The sequence below is a fragment of the Lissotriton vulgaris genome, chromosome 5 (assembly GCF_964263255.1).
Source record: "Lissotriton vulgaris chromosome 5, aLisVul1.2, whole genome shotgun sequence".
Lineage (NCBI taxonomy): Eukaryota > Metazoa > Chordata > Amphibia > Caudata > Salamandridae > Lissotriton > Lissotriton vulgaris.
Genome location: NC_141693.1, coordinates 893,937,450 through 893,951,756, shown reverse-complemented (window position 1 = coordinate 893,951,756; position 14,307 = coordinate 893,937,450). Strand labels below are relative to the sequence as shown.

Genomic DNA, 14,307 nt, shown 5'->3' with positions numbered 1-14,307 from the left:
ATACAGAAGTGAACTAGAGAAAGATTATTGAATAAAGCGGACACCTACTGGTGGCTCGTCTCCTGTTACAACAACAAAGATGCTGACTTTCAGATAGCCCTTGGCTCCAGAGCTGACATCTTCAGAGTCGTACAGAAGAACCCATTTTCTCATGACTGCGTGTCCTGGTACAAAACGAAAGAAATAACATTAATAACAGCAAAGAGTACACTGTGGTTACCAAATTACTTGACATTACGATGGCAGCTTGCTTTTAGTCCTGGACAAACCCCCCCTCACCCCCCCCCGCCCACCACCACCACCACCACAATAGTGCATTCTAGGATTTGTCGTCTTTCCTTACTTTGATCGGAACAACTGGGGCCTCAAACCTCAAAACACAGACATATAGAAGAAAACAAAGGCCTGCAAAGGAGGCTGTCCCATGACATGCAGGCTTACGGTGGCGCCAGCCTGTACAGGTGCTCTGCTGCATCATTAAGGTATTTTTCAAAACTTTTATAACTGTCATAATGTCATCAGTACGGATGCATAAACCCGTCTCTGGTGACACAAAGGTTTCAAGAACAATTCAAAAGTGGCTCATGCTTCCAATGTTGCTGTATTCATTCCTGGTCCCCAGTGGGTCTACAGAATTACATTGTTGGCATTTTTTCATACATGTAGACATTATTTTGTTAAATGCCAAACTGGTGCATCAAGGAGCGAGTGTTCAGAAGGCACAAGCTTTAATTCGTCAGCTGTATTAATCAGAGGCTTTCTACACCGGTTGTGAGTATGAGAAAGGAAGTAGACAGACCTTGTTCTTTGCTGGTGTCCTGGTTGCATTTCTGCTAATACTCTGCCACGGCTACTGCCACTATGGAGTGGCGGGCCGGGAGGGGAGCAGGAGCGGACGGGAAGTGGTGGTGGTGGTGGTGGTGGGGGAGTGGGGGTTAGAATAAATGTTTTTTTTAATAAAAACATACCTGTTCCTGAGGCCACCTCGTGCTTCGGTGCTACACCGTTCTGCTACTCCCGGCAGGCCCTGGGGAAACAGACTTCCCCATCCAATCCAGACGTTACTCTCATACTAGGAGAGCGACACGGGATTGGCCCGAACAGGTTGGTTTTACGCTGCGCTTAGGTACAGAAAGTCTGTGCCTTTCTAGAACCCGGCTGTAGTATACAGCAGAGTTAAAGAAACTTAAGTTCACATGTCTGTTTGGCTGTCCATCCTAGACATGCGCATTCGGAAGTGCACAACATTCTCCCCCCCCCCCCCCCCCCGCCCCCCGCCACCCCCATATGGCCCGGCCTTGCCCTTCTCTACATGCACTTGCTCAGAAACAGCAGCTGGAAACAAAATAGTAAAATATGGTTTCATTTTTTAGCTGCTGGCTCTGAGCCATTGCTGAGGAGCAGTTGCTGCTAAAAATGAATAAAAAATATAAGCTCCGAATATTCTACAGGTGACAGTGACCCTCGATGGGACTCGGGAGCACTAAAGTTGACCTAAATGCAACTAGCCAAAGTTATTTCATAGGCCAGTTACTTTCCCTGCTCACAACCTCGTGGGTTTCCAGTTCAGCAATAAGCGATCACTTCGCTTTGTGATGGACTATTGGGTATTTGTTTCCACGTTTTACTCAACCGTAGGATTGAGCAAGATTTTAGTGGGCTCCTGTAGCTAATAGGCGAGTACAAACCTGGCTCTCATAGCTCCTCCAGTAATAATTGTGATAAAGGAGCAAAAAAACTATCAAAATGATATGTTTGTAGCCACTGTTCAAGGGGTAGGTCTAAGGAAATGATGATAAATTCCCAGCACCAAAATATTCGCTATCAACACATGACACATATGAGATCATGGAGTTCTAAAATAAATTCAAGGGGATTCATTAAGAACCTGTAATTTAGGGATGAACCAGCCATAATTCTGAAGACAGTTTGACACAGGCTGTTCTGCACTTTCACACTCGGCACACAGACATGACAAGCATCTGGAGTAATTTAATAATCCTAGGAGGATAGGGATACTACCCTAGAGAAATGCTGATCAATATCCTCAAAACAAATCAATTAATTGGTTTGTTTTGAGGTACAGAACTTACCGGGTTCATCGAAGATGTATCCAACGTCAATCTAAAAAATAAAAAAAAAGTAAAAAGATAACTGAAAAGATAACGTATGGGTTGCTCTTCATCGCCATTTACAATGCTGCAGATTGAAAATACATACAAATGGAACAATGTAAATTGGATTCGATAAATGGAACAGTTAAACGTTGTTTCACAGAGCTGCAACCACAACTTGCTGTCGTGGGGACCAGTACTCCGTTTGTGCAGGTGGGTGTAAGTGGTGGGAAACAACACTTATGTTTGGAGACCGGGACCTACTTTTTCATTTTCAGACTAACCATGAACAAGGTACATAAGCGCAGAAAAAGGAGAAAGGGAGATATATTGCTAAACAGTGACAATGGAAGAAAGCAGTTATTGACAACCATTGGTAAAGCCATTGTGTCTGGTTTGCATTTTGAGCCCTAATTAAAACGTTAAAAATCCTGCTGCCGTGAAAAAAGAACATTAAAAACTATTTTATATGCATAGAATGCATTTATGGACTAAAGACTTTAATATGTGAAGATTAGGTGTACTACTGAGATGTAAAATGGTCACATATTGCAAAGCAAGTGTCTGATAATAGGAGGAATGACACCTCAAACTGCCAATAGCTTCAGGAGAGAAAAATACTTACTTGGCAGAGCCAAAGCCAACTCTATGCAAACTTTAAAGAATTAGCAACAATAGGTTGGGCAGTCAGCTACACTGTGAAACCAGATCTAGACAAATCATGCAGGTGTGAGATAAAGAGACAAGTGTATGGTGGTAAAAGAAAGAGGAAGGAGATGTAATCAAGAGTGGGCAGTATTAGTATTTAATAAATATAGCTTTTGGCAACACCTGTAGTGGGCTCCTAAGAAAACCTCTAGGCCTCTTCACTTAATTATTTTATTTATTGTTTTTTAAACAAATGAAACGCTATGTAGGAGCAGCCGCGGTCCGTGTAGGTAATAGCGGTGGGGCAGGGGAAAGGGGGATTTTGAGGAACGATGCGGAGGGGAAATGTGATTTAATTTTCCCTCTGCATCATCCCTCGAAATCCCTCCTTACCCGGCCCCACCGCTGTTAACTGCACGGACTATGGCTGTTTGGGACCAAATACCCAGTTAGGTCTCAAGCTCTGCACAGACGTTATTGTCTTTCAAATAGCTCAGAAAACTGCTGTAAAAGAGCCCTCGGAGATAACAACCTATCAAAGAAACAAACTGTACGTTTCATCATCTGGGGAAGAAAAACCTCTGAAAACAAACGCTATTCCTGTATCTAGGGTGTGGCCGGAGGCAGTTGTAACTATCCATTGGCAGCGCCGACTAGATCCTACCAGTGCCCTGGCATATTGTGGATGTTTACAATAGGCCTATTTTTAGGTGAAGCGGTGACAGTCACTTTCTGCTTCACAATTTCAAATGCCTGTAACAGGGGCACCACTTTGTTCCTACTTTGTGTAATGTAGATGAGTCAGAGGCGTGGACGTTCTCAAATGCTTGTTTCTCAATTGATTTAGCAGAACCATAGGAAATCAGATTTAGGGACTGTTTGGCTTATTAGTGCAGATTCAGTTCTTGAAAGTTTCTGGTTATTTCTCTGAACCAGAGTCTATTCAAAGTTGAGGTGTATATTACCTGCCTTATACGTTCATATGGGACACAGAGGCCTTTAGTGTCAGAAGTAGCCGTGTGTGAACACTAGAGTGACAAAATGTAATATTACTACACGACTGCTCTAGTTTCTTAGATAGTTAATGTGCAGCATTGGGTGGGTGGGAGACAGAGGTGTTGCTAGCCAAGCCCTTGAACAGAATTGAGTATATGGAGCGGAGGATCAACTCCTTTTCCAAGGCTATGTCTGGCTGCAAGAGGTGGAGAGTATGCCCCAAGAATAGATTGGATCCGGTTTTATAGAAGGAATAAATGGGGGCTGCTTTTGGAGCTGTGTTTGATCCCCTATTTAACACATAAGAGAACAATGGGCACCACTCCCTGTACTTCTGGGGCCACAATGGCGGAAGCCACAACACTGGTTGGATCTGGGCTTGCACCTTTGAGCAATACAGCGACCTGAGCTACTACTAGAGAGAGGAATTTGATGTTTAGGGACAGTAAGTAGCTCATATTTCTGGACTCTAGTATGAGCAACTAAGAAAAGGAGGGGAAAAAATGCAAGTTTTAATAAGGGAACTGTTGTGAAACAATTTCAAAGTATTTATCAGGCATTCACTAAACAGAGTATTCCATGGGAGTAATTCCACATCTTTGCCCTGCAACTCGTGTTTAACTGAGCGCTTTCAAGTGCTAAGATTCAAAGGGGAAATATCGGGACCCACGGGTGTCTTCTATGCTCGAACCAAGGGTCTGGAGTATTGTTTCTTCTGTGTGATGTGGTATCTCAAATTATGGTTTGGGCTTTGAGGAATAGTTTTATTCTGTGATAATTGTCTGTTCTTTTTTCCCTTTTATCACAACTCCTTACCCTCCATTTGGAAGTTCTGAATCTTGAAATGTATTCATGCAGAGTGTTACTAGCATAATCCAAGAGCAGTCAGAACTGAATATTTCCTCCAGGAATTTAACCCTTTTCTGCAATGTTTGTTGATCAACTTCAAACTTCCGCCTAGCTGTTTACACTAGCTGAAAATACAAACAAAATACCAAAGGAATGTTGCCATCTACATAGATGCATCTCTGTGAGCTTTGCAATAATTCCTTGGGTTGTTGATTTGCCTATGGATTTATTTTTACTAGAGTTGCTGCATTATCCAACTCAGTACACCAGTGATTCTTAAACTATGGCCTGGGGATACCTGGAGGTCTTTAAAAGCGTATTCATGGGGTGTGTATATGCTTAGAATATTAACGGATTAATAAAGTGTATATAAGTAAGCAAACAAAATGTGAAAACGAATTTTAAAATGTTCTATATGTGGAGAAATTTGAAATTGGATACAAAAATGTATAGTATCAAATTGATCCGTGGAAGCAGTGCAAGTGCATCAAACAGAATATAGTATGGATGGCAAGTGGCTTCAGTTGAATTTAAGAGAGCCTCAACTTTCCCATTACAATAAAAATTTAGATTTTGTTTTACATTTGTTTGTGAATTCAGAAAAATATTTCATCATTTGTACATTTATTTGCTGAATGCTTATTTTTGCATTTTGTTGTACTGTTTTACAACTCAAATCTTCAAAAATGCCTAGGCCGAGGTCCTTGGCTTCTAGTAATGAATCAGTGGGGGTCCCTGTATTCCAATAATAAATCGGTGGGGTTCCAATTCTACTTACGTGGGGTCCACAGATGTCAAAAGGTTAAGAACCACTGCAACAGACATGTCCCTGATGAACTCATCTCACTGACAACATAACTTGATTGGGGCAAGAGTTGATTTGGAAAAATGACAGCTCTAAGGCCTACTGTTTAATGGAGGTTACACAGTAGGTATGGTACGACCGGTAATTTCAACAGTTTTTTAGAGTTCAACATTTTTGATGAAGACATCGGCTCACCTTAAACTCTCCAATCATACTGTCTGCACGGATTGATCCGGAATTAAATAGCTGCAAAGAAAACATGTTTTTAAATCATTTCCATTGAAAAGTAGAACACTGTAATTTCTTAAATTATTTGTGAATATAATTTAATTTGTGTTTTCTTACCCGAATTCCCACAGTTTCATCAAACAATTCTGAGGGTGTCATATTTACATTGTAAAAAAAGATCTACAAAATAAAAACAAAAATTCAGGGTGAGATCACATTGCTTCGACATTTGGCGAACAATTATGAACACACCTTTCATGATATACCAAGCAGGAAGCTGAAATGCTAAACACAGAATAAAAGCATAGTAGCGGGTTCAGCACAAACTGAAACAGTTCCATTCAAATACTGGGTCTAATCAGGAGCACCACGCTTAAAGCATCCACTACAAGGAAACATTTTGCACTGTAGTGCATAAGAGATGCTGACCTGCTTTATATCTAAAAGTTACTGCCCTCAACTGAGGGCACTAATAGTGGTAAATGTCCGTCAATGTAGTTATTGTGTGTTAATTGCGCGCCCAGGAACTACGGAGCCGAAATAAAAAAGCATAATAAATAGAAGGTGCATGTTGTCAGGTTAATATTATCCAAAAGGTTAATGGGACCCGTTATAACCTACTAGAGGCAGTGAAACCAATCAAATGCACCTCTATGCTTCACGCAGGCCATTGAGTGTTTCCTTGAATTTAGACTGTCAACATGTAGCGGCGGTATTAACGCCAGCAGTCTAAGACTTCTGAACAGAAGAGGCAGTCTCATCATTCAATCCAGCAGCTAATGCAGAAAACGCCCTGAAGATGAAACATTGCTACATTTCGGAATTCCTGCAATCTATTAAAATTTGTTGAAAATGTTACATCAAAAATTGGCACTCGAGACAGAGGAACTGGTTATAAAAGTATGTATAGCAACCGCACAAACATCAGAGATATGGAGGAGCAAGAGAGTCACAGTGGGAGAGTGAGACGGGACTCGCAACCTTGGTGGGTTGCACCAGCAGCCCAGTTTTGAAAGGGATATTGTGCATCTCCACTGATCACTATGATCCAATTATTTATTTACACATGAGCGAGTGATGGAGAGAGGTGTACCGCAGCACCAGGCATTATGCACAATACTGGGTCTAATTATGCCATTGCCTTATTAGTACAACTTAAGTTAAGTGATAGATCCCTAACTCAGTAAGAGACCAGGCCTAAAGGCTTTAAAGCAGCTAGAGCCCACTGGGCCTTTGCAGTATTAATTTAATGGCCAATTGTCCTGGGAGAGAGTTGTAGAGCAGACAGTATCCACAAGCAACCAGGGCAAAAGAAGGGTAAATTCATAAGATGCCTCTGAGCCTCCAAGACAGTAACATTCTATAAAACGGATTAGAAAAAGTACTCCGTAAGGGTACAAATTCACACGGAAAATAATGATCCAACATACGAAGATATACCTCATCATAAAATGGATTATTTCCTCTCTTGATTCGAGTGCGATGTGTCTGATTACCAACATTGACTTTGACAACTGGTTTTATGTTATTGCCAGCCAATTGGCGTCCTTCAATCACTCGAACGCGGATCTGGATAGAAAATAAAAAAACAAGATATCAAATCTGATTCTGAAAAGATGAAATATTTTATGTGAGTATTTTAAACACTGTATAACACAATTTAGCAGGGGGATGTAAAAGAACCACATATGAAGATCAAGACTAACACCAGTGCAAGCATTACATTCAAATATCAAATCCAACCATGTTGTTAAACAGTAATTCTTGTTTTTTTTTTACTGCTACAGAAAAGGCTGTCTTTCTGGTAAACTACCTACAATCTAGCATTACATATAGACCCAATCATCTTCACATCTTCCCTATTACATATGAAATCCTCATTCATAAGTATTCCTATCTCCCTGCAAATCGTTCATGGTTTCTCCCATCATTTTTGGAATCTCAATTCCTCTTTACCTCAACTAACCTTTGTTGGTCCCAAATTAAGTGACTGTGCGCGTGCCTACAACTTTGAAGGGCGTGTACTCCAAGGGAAAATTAATCATCTGAAGCATATCTGATGTCCACTGAACATGCTTACATTATACAGAGTTTAATTAGCACTAGTAAGGTTTGTACATTCAAAGGTAATAACCAAATTGAGTTCTATATTTCTGGAAGAATTTATAAATTTACTGTCATTTTAAAAGGGCATCTATAAATTTGTGGTGGTTTAGTCCTTCACACTCCGCACCAAGATGGAGACCACTGCAAATCCCTAATAGGTATGCAATAACAATATGCTGGCACACTAAAATGATCCTTGTGGCTATTTTTTGTTAAGGTTTAACAAATGGACGGAAGAGAACAAGATCTGTCACAGTTTTGTCCATGGTCATTGTGATGCTTTATATCTATATGCCCTTCTCACATCTGTAACATGTCATTTGTCTTAACTATTCCACCTTTTAGTGTAATTACTATTTGTACATTCTCTTTACTATTTTATTTCTTCCACACGTTAGACTACAAACAAATTATTTTTTTGCAATCTTCTACAGTTTGCTCAAATAAGATGATCCTTAAGCCACAATTCTTTTGACTTCATTTATGCTACAATCCAACATAAATTGAACTTTAATCTTGCTTAATGGTTTTCTCAAAATTTGCAATTGGTAGCTAACTTCCTAGAGCCTGTTACACACTCCTCAATAGACTCTCTTCCCTTTTGAGCTCTCTTTCCTAAGATAGCTCTTTAAAAATTAAGCAAATCTTTAGTAAGAAATGTACATCAAGTTTCTTTTCCACACAAACCTCAAATTGAAACAATGTACTCTTCAGCAGAAATTTGGGTAATTGTTCATACACCCCATGCCTCTCAGAACCGAAGCAATGCATCAAAAATTAAATCTTCCTTTCTGCTCTCAAGCTCTTGCCACAAACCAGGCATAAGGAGAAAATATATTTTTCTATTTCCCCTCTTTAACAATAGGGACCCTGAGAGAGATTTAAAAAAAATCGATAATAAAACAGTAGTGGAGTGCCATTCTGTATACTAAAATATTAGGGTAACTTTAAGTTGCTAAAATGCATTGCAAGATTCTCACCACAATAAATCTGAATTAAATACTCAACACAGCAAGCACACCAACGACATACAAGACATTTACAAAAAATGGAGGGGGGGGAAACCTTGGTGTCCAATATGATACATGACTGCCAGTTCTTTGTTCCTCACACCATGCAGTGATAAATTAACTTTACTCCTTAGTTCTATCCCCACACGTATCCAGGGGCACCCTGGATAAGTCATGTGTCTCAATAAGAATTATGGTCCCATAAACACTAAAATTGGTGAAAATACCATAAAATAAAGCCCTATTCTGTACTGTACTGTTCCAATGTGCTGCGCCAACATGGACCATTTCTGAGGGCAGATCAATACCTCACTCACTATCGTTCCTGCTCACACTCAGGACTTTGTAGTATGCTTGTGGTGTTACACAACACAGGGAGAGGAGGAATGACACCTTCAACATGGTCAGCAATTGGGTCTCTATAACAGTTCATAAGTGCATACATCAACAGTGAATGCATCCCTGGTATAAGGGCACTCCTTGGGTTCTTAAATACAGACTCCTGTTTATCATAAGTTTTCATTTATTTTCAAAAAAGTTCATATTAGATATTGCAATTCATATCATATTCATTTTTAAGCCGTAAGACATTGATCTCAATGCATCCATGATTTTTCATAATATACTCCAATGCATTTCGGGCAATGGAAGCCCTTTTTCAAGGAGATCTGCCATGTAAACAAAATAAGATATAGCCAATTATATGATTTAACCAATTACTATATAGTTTCCATTATCATGATTGCCTCTTAAACATAAACCTTAAGCAAAAATGCAAATTCAAGCGCAAATCACAATGACAACCTTAGTGAGTAACAAGTGAACATCAGGTTTGTATTAACGTGCTGATAGCGAGGCGTTTGATGGGTAAAAGACAAAGTGTTTGGAAGGTGAAAAAACGCGGTGAAACCGCACTTACGTGAATGGTGGTTAAGAGGCTCAAGGGTCACTGCGGTCAAAAAGTAAAACAAGCATTGGAAATGCAATAGGTCTCGCACCATTAGAGTTCGTGCTTTTAGAATTGTTTATGGGTTTTCTTTGTAAATGTTTAGCATTTTTGTTTCCTGTAGCCAATGCTAAAGAATTACAAATAAAAAAAGCCATAAACATTTCTTAAAGCTCTAACTGAAATGGTCTGAGACCTATTGCACTGTGTGAGGGTGAGTGAGGGTGAGTGAGTGAGGGTGAGTGAGTGAGTGAGTGTGAGTGAGTGAGGGTGAGTGAGTGAGTGAGGGTGAGTGAGTGAGTGAGGGTGAGTGTGAGTGAGTGAGTGAGGGTGAGTGAGTGAGTGAGGGTGAGTGAGTGAGTGAGGGTGAGTGAGTGAGGGTGAGTGAGTGAGTGAGGGTGAGTGAGTGAGTGAGGGTGAGTGAGTGAGTGAGGGTGAGTGAGTGAGGGTGAGTGAGTGAGGGTGAGTGAGTGAGGGTGAGTGAGTGAGGGTGAGTGAGGGTGAGTGAGGGTGAGTGAGGGTGAGTGAGGGTGAGTGAGGGTGAGTGAGGGTGAGTGAGGGTGAGTGAGGGTGAGTGAGGGTGAGTGAGGGTGAGTGAGGGTGAGTGAGGGTGAGTGAGGGTGAGTGAGGGTGAGTGAGGGTGAGTGAGGGTGAGTGAGGGTGAGTGAGGGTGAGTGAGGGTGAGTGAGGGTGAGTGAGGGTGAGTGAGGGTGAGTGAGGGTGAGTGAGGGTGAGTGAGGGTGAGTGAGGGTGAGTGAGGGTGAGTGAGGGTGAGTGAGGGTGAGTGAGGGTGAGTGAGGGTGAGTGAGGGTGAGTGAGGGTGAGTGAGGGTGAGTGAGGGGGTTGAGGGGTTGAGAGGGTGAGAGGGTGAGAGGGTGAGTGAGGGTGAGTGAGGGTGAGTGAGGGTGAGTGAGGGTGAGTGAGGGTGAGTGAGGGTGAGTGAGGGTGAGTGAGGGTGAGTGAGGGGGTTGAGGGGGTTGAGGGGTTGAGAGGGTGAGGGGTTGAGAGGGTGAGTGAGGGGGTTGAGGGGTTGAGAGGGTGAGGGGTTGAGAGGGTGAGGGGTTGAGAGGGTGAGGGGTTGAGAGGGTGAGGGGTTGAGAGGGTGAGGGGTTGAGAGGGTGAGGGGTTGAGAGGGTGAGGGGTTGAGAGGGTGAGGGGTTGAGAGGGTGAGGGGTTGAGAGGGTGAGGGGTTGAGAGGGTGAGGGGTTGAGAGGGTGAGGGGTTGAGAGGGTGAGGGGTTGAGAGGGTGAGGGGTTGAGAGGGTGAGGGGTTGAGAGGGTGAGGGGTTGAGAGGGTGAGGGGTTGAGAGGGTGAGGGGTTGAGAGGGTGAGGGGTTGAGAGGGTGAGGGGTTGAGGGTGAGGGGTTGAGGGTGAGGGGTTGAGGGTGAGTGGTTGAGGGTGAGTGGTTGAGGGTGAGTGGTTGAGGGTGAGTGGTTGAGGGTGAGTGGTTGAGGGTGAGTGGTTGAGGGTGAGTGGTTGAGGGTGAGTGGTTGAGGGTGAGTGGTTGAGGGTGAGTGGTTGAGGGTGAGTGGTTGAGGGTGAGTGGTTGAGGGTGAGTGGTTGAGGGTGAGTGGTTGAGGGTGAGTGGTTGAGGGTGAGTGGTTGAGGGTGAGGTGTTGAGGGTGAGGTGTTGAGGGTGAGGTGTTGAGGGTGAGGTGTTGAGGGTGAGGTGTTGAGGGTGAGGTGTTGAGGGTGAGGTGTTGAGGGTGAGGTGTTGAGGGTGAGGTGTTGAGGGTGAGGTGTTGAGGGTGAGGTGTTGAGGGTGAGGTGTTGAGGGTGAGGTGTTGAGGGTGAGTGAGGGTGAGGGTGAGTTAGGGTGAGGGGTTGAGGGTGAGTGAGAGTAGTTGAGGGTGAGTGAGAGTGAGTGAGGGTGAGTGAGAGTGAGTGAGAGTGAGTGAGGGTGAGTGAGGGTGAGTGAGGGTGAGTGAGGGTGAGGGTGAGTGAGGGTGAGTGAGGGTGAGTGAGGGTGAGTGAGGGTGAGTGAGGGTGAGTGAGGGTGAGTGAGGGTGAGTGAGGGTGAGTGAGGGTGAGTGAGGGTGAGTGAGGGTGAGTGAGGGTGAGTGAGGGTGAGTGAGGGTGAGTGAGGGTGAGGGGTTGAGTGAGGGTGAGTGTGGGTGAGGGTGAGTGAGGGTGAGGGTGGGTGAGGGTGAGGGTGGGTGAGTGAGGGTGAGTGAGGGTGAGTGAGGGTGAGTGAGGGTGAGTGAGGGTGAGGGTGAGGAGTTGAGGGTGAGTGAGGGTGAGTGAGGGTGAGGGTGAGTGAGGGTGAGTGAGGGTGAGTGAGGGTGAGTGAGAGTGAGAGTGAGGGTGAGGAGTTGAGGGTGAGTGAGAGTGAGGGTGAGAGTGAGGGTGAGTGAGGGTGAGGAGTTGAGGGTGAGGGTGAGTGAGTGTGAGGGGTTGAGGGTGAGTGAGGGTGAGGGTGAGTGAGGGTGAAGCTGAGGTGTTGAGGGTGAGTGAGGGTGAGTGAGAGGTTGAGGGTGAGGGGTTGAGGGTGAGTGAGGGTGGAGGGTGAGGGGGTGAGGGTGGGGGGGTGAGGGTGAGGGGGTGAGGGGCCAGCAGATGCGGCCCCTTCATATCCTCTCCCTGATTGTTTGTTATATTTGAAAAATTCAATAAAAATAATAAAAATAAAAAAGAACGCTTTACATTTTGTCTTTGGCCAGAGAAACCAACCTTCTAGGTTATTCCAAAACACTCTCTCTGGCTGGTTATCCAGTGTCGGAATTACTAAGGCTCAGGCTGCAATAAAATAGTTCATTGGGTCAGTCTCAACCTATCCTGTGTGTCAAGTGACAAGAACAGTCCAGAGGGCAGGCAGACCTTTGAATCATGCTAATTTTCAATTTCCAATTGTTTCTCCTTTAGCATATATTGGAGAAGTGGTCGGAGAGAATTATGAAATAAGCAAATTTTTGTTCAGATCTCAGCTATTTCATACTCTTGCTGGCATTTGATTACCAACTCTTTATATGTTTGGAAAAGCTCTGAAATCCTTCAGTTTCCCTTTTGCTCTCGAGGTGCCCACGTGCATTGATGTTCCAAATACTTTATCACATCTAGGTGCAATGCGGTTTAAGGGATGCGTAATAGAAATAATCAAATCAAAATCCAAAATGAGACCAACCCAGTACACTTTATGGGAGACTGGTGGTGGTGGTGCATTAATGTAAACATCTGCTATGAAGCAGGAACTGCACTAGTTACCCAAACTAATGAGAAATTGTCGAAGTCAGATGAAGTAGAGGTTCTGTGGCAAACATGCCACAGCCTCGTACCGCTTAAGAAACATGTGTTTAGCGAGAGGGGTGAGTTGACAGTGAACCCCAAACAGTTATTTTTGGTGGACTATTCACTATTTTTGGATCTAACCCTGAAGGAGTACATACACGCTTTGCCGTCGCTGGCACAGGGTGAAAAGGAGCTTAGCTCACATAAGGCAGAGCTGTCATAGCTTACAAGCGAGAGAGAAACCGCGTGCAGCTTGGCACTCTGGCATCGCTGCCAACGACTAGCAGTAGGCCAGTTTTAAAAATGAGCAAATTATCTCGTATGTAAGGAAGGAATAATGGCTCGGATGCGAACCATCTACGCAGCCTTTTCAACATGCAATATGGGAAAATTATTATTTAGTAACTCGTTTGCGCGATGACAATTAGCAAGTCTTGAAACAGCTGTTACTACATTTGATCAACATAAATTATTAGTTAAAACCAACTGCTGTCTTCAAAAGTATCATCTCTGAGCTAATTTGTTTTCTATTTACAACGGATGCCTTCTCCGAGTCAGGCTTCGCTAGCACCACGCCAGCCCCTCTCAATGTCTCGAATTCTGAACTCATTAACTAGAAAAAAAATGCATGTACAGGCAAAAACAAAGCCCCTGTAATTGCCGCATTTTCATGTGCTGTTCAGTTTGTCGACACAGGAGGGGAGATTTAAATATTGCGCCACATCACTTTGTTCAAACCTACGCAGGAAATAAAAGCTGCACAAGGCACCACAGATTGGCGGCGCATCCTGATTGAATTGAAATTGCTCCAGAGAGACACCTTAATCCAAAATATGAGCAGGGAATGAGGCTGAGGTTTAGCTGACAGACATTTTTCCACCTACACTAGGAGAAAAAAATGTGTACTCAGAAAAGCATTGCTACCACATTACCGCCTCCACGATAGGAGCAGAGCAGGCGCCAAGTGGCTGCTGTGCCCTGCAGGCACCAGAGATATGATTACCTCAGGATAAATGAGAGGGAATTCAATTCTCGTCTTGTCTCGAACAGACGGCGGGCAGGGGAGGGGGCGGAGCGGGGAGAGGGAACATACGGAGGGAAGGCCAGATAAGGGGAGGGGGGAGGAGAGTAGGAGGAGGAGAGTAGGGGAGGCACGGCCTAGCGGCCGTGCAATCAAGAAGTGAGGGGGCGGGAGAGTAGGCAAGGCCGGCGGCTGGGGGCATGTGCACGCGCTTTTAAGCTCAATGCGCATGCGCATTGAGCTTAAAAGTCACGGGCACTGCAAGGAATCGCCACGATTCCTTGCAAGTTGGACAAAGAGTGGATAAGCCCCCATAGTCTCGCTTGCTCGATGCGCATCGACAGGCGAGACCTGAAAAG

At 43.9% G+C, this 14,307-nt stretch overlaps 1 protein-coding gene across 2 annotated transcripts in view; it reads right to left on the bottom strand.

Moving 5' to 3' along the window:
* Positions 1–14,307, bottom strand: part of MYOF (myoferlin) — a 550,379-nt gene that overhangs the window by 269,618 nt on the left and 266,454 nt on the right. For both annotated transcript variants that reach the window (XM_086922487.1, XM_086922488.1), the window contains exons 7-11: positions 7,081–7,209; positions 5,758–5,820; positions 5,608–5,658; positions 2,094–2,124; positions 49–164 (exon numbers count right to left, since the gene is read on the bottom strand). In XM_086922487.1, coding sequence (XP_086778613.1) covers positions 49–164; positions 2,094–2,124; positions 5,608–5,658; positions 5,758–5,820; positions 7,081–7,209 — 390 coding nt within the window. The remainder of the gene's footprint in view (positions 1–48; positions 165–2,093; positions 2,125–5,607; positions 5,659–5,757; positions 5,821–7,080; positions 7,210–14,307) is intronic.